Raw genomic sequence first — 12,388 nt, 5'->3', positions numbered from 1 at the left:
CGGCGCCTGCTGAGTCCGGCGAGTCCCTGGCCTACTGGCCTGACCGTTCCGACACCGAGGTGCCTCCGCTGGACCTGGGCTGGACGGACACTGGTTTCTACCGCGGCGTGAGCCGGGTCACCCTCTTCACCCACCCCCCTAAGGACGAGAAGGCGCCGCACCTCAAGCAGGTGGTCAGGCAGATGATCCAACAGGCCCAGAAGGTAGGCCCCCGCCTTCGCCCTCTCACCGCTGGGACCTTGGCCCCAGTCCCCTGGACCAGGCCCCACTTCCCAGACAGCGCCCGGGGCAGGCTGCCCTGAACACCCTCTGGAAATTGGGCCCCAACCCGCCCCTACTTCATAGGGCTGCAGTGAGGCCTCTAGAGCGAATGACTGGGAGCGTGTTTGGGAAATTACAAGGCGCTGGACAGATGTCAACCGTCGGTATTCCAGCGTCCAGAGATGCTGGCTCTGCTCTGTGTTTCTGAAACTTCCCTGTCCAGTCTTCCTCCCCAGGGAAGATTGGGGACCGAGGCCCTGTGGTTAAAATGCAGCACTCAAATGTCTTGATAATAACCTAGGTGCTGCCCAGGGATTTACAGAACATATCCCGAGCCGCTTTCTCATGTGATCGTAAAAGCAACTTCAGGGGGTGGGTGGCAGTGACCTTCCCGGTCCCACCTCTGCCATGCTGCTCTTTGGACCGCCCCTCTCCTGCCGTAGTCAAAGCCGGCCTGGCGCCCTCACAGTCACAGCCTCTCCTGGACCGGGTGCTAGGCCCCGGCTGCCTGGAATAAATGACTTTGGGGGGCGGGGGTAATATTGAGCACCTACTGTGTGCCTGGCCCTGTGCTGGGCGCCTTGGCACAGCAGGTCACCTGACTCGCAGCTCAGGAAAGGGCTCCTACTTAGCATATCTGTCCTGTTTGGGAGTTGGAAGGAGGGTCTGTGTCCAGGGTGGCTGGTGAGGCCAGTCCGCTGTGGAGCAGGCTGAAGACTTTCATCTTTACGCCTTTGGGTAGGAGTCCTGGGCAGCTTCCTGATCAAATATAGGATGCCCCACTACATCTGAACTTTCAATAAACAACACATAACTTTTTAGTATCAGTTTATCCTAAACATGACGTGAGACATACTGATACTGAAAAGTTCTTTGTTGTGTATCTGAAATTCAAATAGAATGGGAACGTTTTGTACTTTTATTTGCTAACTCTGGCTCCCCTACACTGAGATTTGTTCAGAAACAGCAGCAGCTTTTGGTGCCCAGTTCAGAATATACAACGGGAGTGGCTTGGGTTCACCACTCGAATTCCACTCAATGAGTGCGGTTGGAGTCCTGGTTCCCCTCCAGGCTGAAGAGGCCTAAGGAGGGAAAATAGAGCTAGAAAGACCAGTGTTCAGGCTCATCTTCCTGGAAGGGGTGATCTAGGTAGTTGGCTACATTGGCTACCAGAAGGAAGGGTTAACTTTCCACTGTGCACGTTTCTACCCTCCCTCTCTATAATTCCTCCCTGTGTGACTGAGTTTTCTTTGTATATTGTGTTCTGCAAAAGAAAAGGCAAGATTGGACACAGAAGAGGGAAAAAGGATGTAGGCGGCAATACAGGCTGCAGCTGGGGTTAGGGGTCAAGTCTCATGATGTCATGCTAACAAAGCCTCTATTTATTTAGCATTTAATATGTGCCATCCACTGTGCTAATGACTCACCTGCATTTTCTCATTAGCTTTTCACAACAACCGGGTGAATAGGTGTTTTACTTATTTTTGGAGAAAAAGACATCAGGATTCAGAAGTTTCTCGCCGGAGGTCCCATAGCCAGCAAGTGACTGAGCCAGGACCCAAACTCCAAAGCCCTTGCTCTTAACCATTGTGCTACTCTGCCCCAGTGTCTGAAATAATGGTGCAGTCCGATTAAGCAAGGGGTTTGAATGAAGCTAGCCTGGTCACAACCTGGAGTGCAGGTGGTGTACCCCTGTTACAAGAAGGGGGAGACAGGGCCCCTGGCCACTGAGGCATCTAGTCCCATGTGGGATGACAGGACTCTCTCCTGCATAGTGAGGTATTTTTAACTCTTTAAATATTTAACAACAGAAACTTTGAACAATTGTGAACCCATCCAATAAGTACAGGTTTAACCAGTAATCTCCTGAGGGCCGACTGTGTGCCAGGCACTAACTCGCCGTGAAGAAGATATATAGTGTGGCTTTACCCTCCAAGGGCTTAACAAATGCTAGGGCTCTGCTGGAAAGGAAAGAGTTTTTAAGGCTGGATGTGCCTAATCTGGGAAGGCTTCCTGAGAGAGGGGAGTTGCAGAATTGGAAAGGGAGAGGGTGAAATGGAATGGGCAGTCTCTCGGTAAGAGAGCTTTTTGCTTCGAAAAAGCAAGGAGGTTTGATTGGCAGGGAGAAAGAGCTGTCGTGGAGGGAGGTGAGTACTGTGTGGGGCCTGGTGTGGGGACCCTAAAACTGGGCCCAAGGCAGGCGACCACCCCTAAGGAAGCAACAGTGTTGGACACTGTCTGTGCCTACCCAAGTATCAGGACCTCCAGGCCCCCACCCTTAATCACTGTCCCGCCTGTCTGCACAGCCCCTTCTTCCCAAAGACCCCGTGAAGAAGTTGGGACAGAGAGGTTGACCCTGTTTCATAGGTGAGGAAACCAAGGCACAGAGAAGGAAAGAGACTTGCCCAGAGGTCACGTGGCTGGTTCTAGAAAAACCCAGCTTCTGCTCTAGGGGCTGCCCCTTCTGACCGCTGCCTGTCCCCCACCCCCATGCCAGCTTGTCCAGCTGGCAGTCAGCCTTCCCTGGCCATTAACTTAGATCCTTCCTCCTCCCCTTTCGCCCCGAGGGATGGAGTTTCCTTTGTTTCCAGTGAGAGTCTGGCTGCTGTGAGGCCAGGTGGGGCAGACTGAGATGGTTTACGTGCAGGGACACGGGGGGAACTGCCAAGGGGAGGCAGCAGGACACGCACACATCCAACTGTGTGCCAGAGTTTTGTATTTTATTTCATTTAATCCTCAGAATAACCCCGTGAGGTGTTTTGGTTTCTGAATCACAGACAGGAAACTAAGGTTCAGAAGGAGTTGCCTGTGGCTGCCAGCCTACAGTCACAGGCCAGCGGATGATTCTATACCTGGTACTCAGGAATATGGAGAAAGGAGCCTAATTAGGGGAACATGAATAGGGGGTGAGGGGGGAGGGGCTGAGGATGGGAACCAGTGAGGAAACAGCCCAGCAGGGGCCTTGTGGACTGGTAGGAGGGCCTTTGAGGAGGTCCGGCTGAGCAACCTGTATCCTGGGCCTCTGCAGGTGTCAGAAAGCCCTTCCCAAACTGCCATTCGGCTGTTTACTTGTGGGGTGGGGATTTTTTCTGCTGTTTTTTTTTTTTTTCTTTTTCCTTTTGAGTGATCTGCTTACCTGGGTGCCTCTGAATGATGGACTTTGTCTACTTAAATTACAGGCAGAAAGGGCGCCTTTAGGGACCCAAAAATGATCTCCTGGCCTATGCTACGCTAGCAAAGAAGACCAGGGGAAGTTGCTGATGCTGGGGCCACTCAGGTCATTGTAACTGCCCGGCAGTGGACTTACAGCAAGACCATGTGTAGGCTGGGAAACTCTTGGTTTTTATTTGCAAAGCCAGAGTAAGGGGAGCAAACAACTGCACTCTGGATGGGCTGGCAACTTGGAAGGATTGTGCATCTGTTTGGCCCCTGGACAAATATTTAGAGGTTTACTGCATGTGCTAAGCATACTTGAGTGGAAAGCAGATACCTAAAACACACCTCTGCTCTTAAATAGCCTAATCTTCTGCTGATCCATCATCTAATACAGTCTGAGGAGTGCTGGACAGAGGGCGTGGCGGGAGGGGCACTAGCCCAGCCCCTAAACTGGGTTAGGGAAGGCCCTTTGATGCTGAGGACCTGTCTACAGGCATGTCTGAACGCAGTAGGAAGCTGAGATACACCAAGCTGTCCGCCCATCTTGCGCCCAGGCTCCCTTGTGACCCGTGGCATCCAATTTTGAGGCTGCTGAGCGGATTTAGAGAACGTTGCCTCGTGCTTTGGGAACAGACACAAGTTTACCACACCTACTTCTCCAAGATTGACCCTTGACCCCTGCATTCCTGGCTCACACCCAAATGCACCGTTGACCCAGCTAACCAGCTCATCTTGGTTTATCACAAACTGCCCAGTCTCCTTGGCACCTCGGTAGCTGCATAAGGCAGGGTCTTGTCTTCATTACACAGAGGCTCCCTCTGAGCTCCAAAAGGGTGAAATGACTTATCTTCAGACCAGGACAAGGAGGTTACACAGAATCCCCGGGTCCTTGGTTGGGATTATCAGTGACCCCAGTGACCCCATGCAGATTGTAAACACAACCTAGGAGAGGGAGGCTGCTGGAGTAGGTAACCATGACTAACTAGGAGCTGCTTCTATTTTTATTCCTGTTGTAGTTAGTGGAAAAGGCCTGCCTGGATGGTTGAGGAAAGAGGGTAACCAGCCAGGCTGGTCCCTGACCCACCTCTGCCTGTCATTGGGTTTGTCCCTTTTCCTTCAAGGCCTCGCTAAGAGGTCACCTCTGCCTTGGTATTTTGTCGATTTAATTTTCAATCCAGAAGGTCCACAAGGTTTGCTTTGGGAGAGTGCATTTTGCCCTCCTGGATTGGGAACTTTGGAAGAGAGAGACTGGCTTACTCTCAGTTTCCCTTCCGGTACCCCAGCAGTGCCCCAACTGTCACAGGTGATCAATTTTCTGTTTATAGAATTGAAAACTGTCTTCTGTTGGCCTCCTGTCCCTCTGGGGAAGCAGGTGTCTGGAGATGTCCCTGTGGAATTGCACATTCCCCGGGGAGCTCCTTTAATCTACATCGTAACAAGCCGGCTGGTAGCAGAGAGAAGAATGCTGTCAATTGGGGATATGGGGCACAGGGAGGGAGGTGCATCAGGGGATTTAGGGAAAGGCTCCAGAGCAGGAGGCATGGCCGGCTGAGGTTAGCAGCCTTGGTTTGAGGTCTGGGCAGCTATGGGAGGAGGGTATGGTGAACAGCTGGGACACAGATGCCCCTGGGCATGGCAAAGTCTTGGAGTCATCAGCTCAACTCCCCAAAAGATTCAGCTTTGCACATGGTGGGCCTGGCCCCTGAGTGGAGCCCACCGTCTTTCCCCATTAACCTCAAATGACATTTCCCTCGTTCAGCTACACTGGCCAACAGTACCAAGTGCCTTCTCCATACCAGGCACTTTGCTGGACATTGAGATACTGCAATGAAGCAGATGCCCCCAAAAACCCTAGTTTAAAAAATATGTAATTTTTTTTTTTTTTTGAGACGGAGTCTCGCTCTGTCGCCCAAGCTGGAGTGCAGTGGCCGGATCTCAGCTCACTGCAAGCTCTGCCGCCCGAGTTTACGCCATTCTCCTGCCTCAGCCGCCCGAGTAGCTGGGACTACAGGCGCCTGCCACCTCGCCTGGCTAGTTTTTTGTATTTTTTAGTAGAGACGGAGTTTCACCGTGTTAGCCAGGATAGTCTTGATCTCCTGACCTCGTGATCCGCCCGTCTCGGCCTCCCAAAGTGCTGGGATTACAGGCTTGAGCCACCGCGCCCGGCCAAAAATATGTAATTTTTTAAAATGTTACTTGTTTTTGAATTCTGAGAGTCAAGCAATACATTCATTAGTCACCTTACCACCCTGTTTGAGAGCTGGTCCCAATTCTTAACTTGCTCCTAATAACCTTCCTACCTCCCTCTTTTCCCCCATTATCCTCCTCCCCTTCCATCTAAGGGGGCAATTGACTTTATCTAGAAGCTCCTGAGCTGCCGTTTAGAAGCCTGGTTTAAACTCACAGAGCAAGAAGAGGCCTCTCAGGCAGCCCAGGGACCCGCAGGCCCCACACACTCCTAACCGTTCTACCCTTCTGCAAGTGGCCATGCCACATGAGCTTTGTTTCAGAGTCCTTGCTGCATTAAGGCTGGTGGATAATGGCACAACTGCAGCTCCAGAGAATAAGCACTTCATAGCCCTTCTGGGATCTTGCCCCGGCCTGTCCAGGTATTCCTGGCAAGCCCTGGACGAATTGGCTGTTGGGTTCTGAGTCTCTCTCTCTCTTATGCTTGATCAATGATTGAAGGAGCTGGCATTTCTGAGCAGTGGACCAGCTTCATGTCAAAAACAGAAGACAAGATCTGAAGTTGAAAGGTCTTGATTTCTGCCCGCATCTGACCACTTACTCACTGTGTTCCCTTGAGCAAATCACCTCCCTCTCTAAGGCTCCTGGCTGATAAAATGGGGAAGATAATACCGAGCTTCCTGGATGGTTTTGAAAAACAAAGGAGGGTAGGGCATGGTGGCTCTTGTCCACAGCACTTTGGGAAGCAGAGGTGGGCGGATTGCTTGAGCTGACAAATTTGAGACCAGCCTGGGCAACATGGCAAATCCCTGTCTTTACAAAAAGTACAAAAATTAGCCAGATGTGGTGGTGTGTACCTGTAGTCCCAACTACTCTGGAGGCTGAGGTGGGTAGGTGGGAGGATCGCTTGAGCACAGGAGGTGGAGGTTGCAATGAGCAGAGATTGCACCACTGCACTCCAGCCTGGGTGCCAGAGTGAAACTCTAACTCAAAATAAATAAATAAATAACAAAACAAACAAAAAAAGAAAGACAAGGGAGAAATCATGTGTGAAAGCTGAGGATACTGGAAAGTATCATATAAATGTTCATTATGTTAGAAAGTAACTGCTGTCTTCTTTTTTTGCAGAGCAAGGGAGGGAAGGGTAGCCAAATTTTCTCCCAAGAAGTTAGAGTGCCCCAGCCAGGAGATTAGAGGTAGGCGAATTGGGAGGGCCAAAGACCCTGTGCAGGTGTGTTTCCTGCTTCCACCTTTGAAGGAGACAGGAGTGGCTGCCCACAGCCCTCCCACTCGCTCACTGCATTGATCTGTTGGCCTTGATAATGGTGGTGGTGGGCCGTAGTTGGTAAGGACAGTCTTCTGCCGGCCTCCGAACTGCCTTCAGGAGGCTGTGGCGTTGGAATTCTCAGCCCAGGATCTATGCTGGGATCTGGCATGGGCAGAGAGGGATAAAGCAGGAAGGTGCAGAGGCTCTCTTGTTCCTAAAGCAGGGGTCCCCGGAGGATGTTCCCCACACACGGTCATCCTGAAGGGCCAGACTACTGCACGGGCCCAGCCCAGAGAGCCCGAGGGCAGCCTGGAAAAACTCCCCAAGCTCTTTTAGTTCTGGAGAACTAAAGCTTTCATTGGAACAAGAGGGTGGGGCTGCTGATGGTTAACCGTGATGTAATCGTAGCCTTGGGCCGTGTTTCCCTCTTTGGAGAAGAGGGAGGAGAGAGTTGGCTCCTCTGAAATCGAATGCTTTGGGTCCCTGAACCTCTAAGGATGGGTGTTTCCCAGAAAGTTCAAAAGTAGAAGGTGGGGCCTCAGTAAACCTCATGACTTCTTGAAGGTTCGTGGTAGCAAAGCCAGTTCTGTTGGGTGGAGGTCTCCGAAAGCCCAGGCCACTGGCAGGTGGAGGGAGCCCACGCGGCTGGGAGCCAGGAGCCTGGGAATCGTTGTTTTTGCCCTGGCCATCTCTTTCCTAGCTCCCTGGGTGATGTGGGGTACATCATTTGGCTTTGCTTGGCCTCTGTTTCTGCATCTCTAACATGGGGATAATTCCTGCCTTCTTGCTTATTTCCACACATTGTTCTGAGAACCTAGTGTAAGGCTATGGGAAATCGCTTTGAGAAAGGTGAGTGATGCGTGCAGTAAAGGTATTTCTCTGAAAAAGGACTAACGCTGAGTGACGGGATTGGTGCCCTGCGTGCCATTGCCTTTCGTTAATCCAATCCTCAGCACCTTGCAAAGGAAGGGATATTTTCCCTGAGGCTCTGGGAAAGCATAAGGTGGCAGAACTCAGAAGAGGCTGGGGGAGATTCCACCCAGGTCTCAGCTCAAGGTGGTGTCCATCCATGACAGTTGTCCTTGGGAATTGTCCTCTGGGGCCATCTCTTCCCTCTAAAACTTCCAGCAACATTCAAAGTCTGTATGTCGCCAACCAGGCCCTGGGAGGCTCTTGGACCAGTTCTAGAGACAGACGAGTACACAACTGCCAGCTGCTCCATTCTGTGCCAAGGCTGGGGAAGAGGGTTCCCCCTGCCCAGTGACATTGAGGCAGATAATATAGGGAAGCTGGGTACAGGTAGTTTCTCCAGAGACCTAGATTGTCCTCTTTATGGCCACTTTCTGGCCCCCTGGGACTTATGCCCCTCTCTGACAGGCTGAGACCTTGAAGTGAGTCCCAGCCCAGCAACTGTCAGTCCTTCCATCTTCTCAACCCCAGGGACGCTGCCTCACCTTGGCTGGTGGCCAGATCTGCCTCCCTTTTCTTAGAGCGTACAAAGCAGAGCCTGTTTGGGGACAAGCTTCCAATCCAAGCTAGGGGAGGTGGGGAGCAGGGCAGAGAACAAACGAGCCCAGGGCTGCGTCCTGGCTGACCACCTGTCCCTGCTCCTGGGGCTGTCCTGAGCCACCCCCCAGGCTGAGTCATTCTAGCCATCCCTGCCCGCCCCAACCCCCACACACCACGCCAGGTGCCATGACCAGCCGGCCTCAGCTGGGGCTGCTGCCCTTCCCAGTTTCCTTTTTCATTCTCTGAAATCGGTGGAGTCTGTGGACTTGCTAATGATCCCATAATCTTAGCCCTGGAAGAGAGCCTATGGCTTTTCTAATTATTAGTCTCACTGGCCCAGGTTTCCAATAATCTGCAAACACATCCCCAGCACAGCTTACACGCCGGTCATCATTCTGCTGGGCTCCTCGCAGTCCTGGCAAGGCATGTGGGAGGCTCCGGATAAGTGTTATTTTATTTATTTATTTTTCAGCAGTGAGTCAGGAGATGGGGGTGCAGAGGTGGGACCCAGAACTCTCTACCTTTCGGTGGGCCATTGAAGACAGATTGTGAGTTTCCTTAATTCACCCTCCACCCCCAGGAGGGCTCCCAGACCGCCTGGAGATTCCCTGCATTTGCTCATTCACTCACCGTGTTTCACTGAGACCCAACTATGTGCCAGGAACCAGAAATTTACAGTGAGAACTCTGCCTTAAGTCTAATGGCGGTAGGGATGGCGGGGGTGGGGGGTGAAAAAAGAAAATACAGCACAGTGGTGGGGGTGAGGATATTGATAGCTATTACTTATTGAGTATGTAAGTGCTAGGCAAATGCCATCCCTTTTAGAATTATTTTATTTTTTGAGAGGGAATCTTGCTCTGTCACCCAGACTGGAGTGCAGTGACTCCGTCTTGGCTCGCTGCAACCTCTGCCTCTGCCTTGAACCTCTGTTCAAGCGATTCTCCCACCTCAGCCTCCCAAGTAGCTGGAATTACAGGCGTGTGCTACCACACCTGGCTAATTTTTGTATTTTTAGTAGAGACATGGTTTCACCATGTTGCCCAGGCTGGCCTCGAACTCCTGACTTCAGGTGATCCACCCGTCTCGGCCTCCCAAAGTGCTGGGATTACAGGTATAAGCCACCACACCCAGCTCATTTTTGTATTTTTAGTAGAGATGGGGTCTCACCATATTGGCCAGGCTGGTCTCAAACTCTTGACCTCAAGTGATCCACCCTCTTTGACCTTCCAAAGTGCTAGGATTACAGGCATGAACCACCATGCCTAGCCTATTCCATTTAATTTTTTAACAACAATCCAGCAGCTTTTCATTTTACAGATGAGGAAACTGAGGTTCAGAGAGGATAAGGTCACACCACCAGTAAATAGGACGCTAGATGGGAACTGAAATATGTCTGATTCTCAGGCTTGTGCACCTGTACTGAGCTCCAGGTGAACGGAGGCTTCCTGGGAACTGATGGCTGAATCAGCCAGTTGTGGAAGGGCAGGGCAGGCTGTGTACAAAACTGGAGGCCCAGGACCCGTGGACTCACACTGTTCCCATCCCATGTTTCAACCATATCCCTCCCTGCACTCTCAACTTGCCCCTCTAGGGAAGCCCTCCCAGATAACATCGTCTGGCAATAGCCACAGAGTTATCCTTGCTGCGTCTCATCACCTCCCAGGCAAACTGCCAACTCCATTTGTCTTACCCTGATAGATCAGTCAAGAAATACCTCGGCAGATACTTCGTGAGCTACCTCACTACCTGCCTCGCTCTGTCCATGTGGGAGCTCAAGGCTAGTAACGCAAACCAGCAGATGATCCTAAAAATCGTTTGTGTATCTTCATTGGATTTTTTTTTTTTTAGCAGCTGATTTATCTTTCTAATTATGTTTGGCTTTAAGCTAATGTTAAAATGAGCTTGCATAAGATAATTTTCACTAATTAACACCAACTTAGTGCCGGGAAAGTCATCCCAGAAGCTTGCCATGGGGCAGGGAAAAGCTGGCCTAGGATCTTACAAAGAATTGCTCTGCTTACTCCCTGGCAGGTCACGACACGTGGTTGTTCACGGCTGAATTAGTTGGCCTTGCTCACGTGGGTGCCATCTGTCTTCCTCCTCTGGAGAGCCAGCCTGGGTCTCCTTTGTACATACACCCTCCTTCATTCAACCTTGTCAAGAGTGATGGCCTCACGGGGTCAGCCCGAGAGGGAGTGAGCCCCAAGGGGCGCAGCAGGGAGACCTGACCTGCAGGGTCAGGATCAGAGCCCCACACTGAGGTGGAGGGCTCTAGGACAGGAAGCGGTGGGGCTGGGTGGAATTGGGCTCCGCTGCTGCCAGCATAGGGAGGGAGCCCGGTGTTTTATGATGTCTAATTAGTGAGCCCAAGACGATGGAATGTGGCCACAGATAGCTGGGAAGCCCCAGCTGATGAAGCACAGATGCCCTGCTGCTGGGGTGGGGGCAGCCTCGCCTCCAAGTGGGGAACAAGACCCTGTTGCAGCCCGGCGCGGTGGCTCACACCTGTAATCCCAGCACTTTGGGAGGCTAAGGCAGGCAGATCATTTGAGGTCAGGAGTTTGAAACCCGCCTGGCCAACATGGTGAAGTCCTGTCTCTACTAAACATGCAAAAATTACTCAGGTGTGGTGTAATCCCAGCTACTCGGGAGGCTGGGGCAGGAGAATTGCTTGAGCCTGGGGAGCAGAGGTTGCAGTAAGCAGAGATTGCACCATTGCACTCCAGCCTGGGCAACAGAGTGAGACTCCATCTCAAAAAAAAAAAAAAGCTATTGCAGCTCTGGATTTGGCTCTGCCTTCTTGGTGGACTAGGACTCAGGCCCAACCCACATCTCAGCTCCCCAAGGGAAGCCCCCTATGTGAAGGCATTCTGTTTAGAATGATGGCGGGGCTCTGTCCCCCACCCCTCATGGACAGATGGGCAGACACCCCCATGTGCCTAGACAGAAACAGCGCTGGGCAGACATGCATCCTAGGGAAGGTACACGCTACACTGGGGACTGGGGACAGAGGATGATCCTGGGTAGACATGCATCCTAGGGAAGGCACACACTACACTGGGGACTGGGGACAGAGGACGATCCTGGGCAGACATGCATCCTAGGGAAGGCACACACTACACTGGGAACGGGGGACAGAAGATGATCCTGAGACAGCCCTGGGAAGAGTGAAACAAGGACCTCGACAAAGAGTATTCTCATCACTACAGGCTTAGGGGGTGACATTGTGAGTTAAGGCATGAGCCAGAGGCTGCTGGGTGAGTTTGGAGAACATTGAATAATCTTGTGGGGTATGAGCTGATTATCTGGGGAGAAAGTGGATAAATGCCTCTTTGGGTTGGAAGCACATGAAGGGTCTTCAGCCAGGCTGAGGGCCTTCGACTTGACTTAGGCAGTTAGGAGCCGCTGAGTGGGCAGGGAAACAGGGCCCTTGGGTTGTGTTATGGGGTCCATCTGCCAAGAAGGGAACAGTCAGGGCAGCATGAACTAGCATTGCTGCAAGATGACCCTGAGCACCTAGTGTGTGTCAGGCCGTGTCCCAGAGGAAGGACAGAGCTCAGCCAGATGGGGCAGGCACCAGGCAAGATTTTATCTAGGCTTGATCACATTTCTTTTCATCTTCATAGAACCATGAAGTAGCCTCATTTTACAGGTGGAATTCAGAGGGCTTCAGTAACTTGCCCAAAGCCTCACAGTCAGTGTGGAATCTCTGGCACTTTCCCCACTGCAGTACACTTCTGTACTGTTTTATTTAGTGATGTGAATCTAGAGACCAGGGATGGGAGGAAGTTAAAGGGGTGTTCTGTGGGGGTCATGCAGCAGGAGCCCCTCCTGTGGGCAGCTGTGAAGCCTCCTCTCCTCTCCTGCCCTCTCCTGTCCTGTCCTGTCCTCTCCTGTCCTCCCCTCTCCTGTCCTCCCCTCTCCTGTCCTCCCCTCTCCTGTCCTCTCTTGTCCTTTCCTATCCTGTCCTCTCCTCCTCCTCCCCTCCTCCTCTCCTCCTCTCCTCCT

General features: G+C 52.0%; 1 protein-coding gene across 1 annotated transcript in view; it reads left to right on the top strand.

The window, feature by feature from the left end:
• Nucleotides 1-6: 6 nt before the first annotated feature.
• FAM83F (family with sequence similarity 83, member F) overlaps nucleotides 7-12,388 on the top strand; it is a 35,002-nt gene continuing 22,620 nt past the window's right edge. The window contains exon 1 of the mRNA XM_011978811.1: nucleotides 7-203. Within this exon, the coding sequence (XP_011834201.1) occupies nucleotides 183-203 (21 nt within the window). The 5' untranslated portion in view covers nucleotides 7-182. The remainder of the gene's footprint in view (nucleotides 204-12,388) is intronic.

Source organism: Mandrillus leucophaeus, unplaced genomic scaffold, assembly GCF_000951045.1.
Source record: "Mandrillus leucophaeus isolate KB7577 unplaced genomic scaffold, Mleu.le_1.0 Scaffold2, whole genome shotgun sequence".
Lineage (NCBI taxonomy): Eukaryota > Metazoa > Chordata > Mammalia > Primates > Cercopithecidae > Mandrillus > Mandrillus leucophaeus.
Note: the sequence above shows the minus strand (reverse complement) of the source record. Positions and strands in the feature narration are given on the sequence as shown.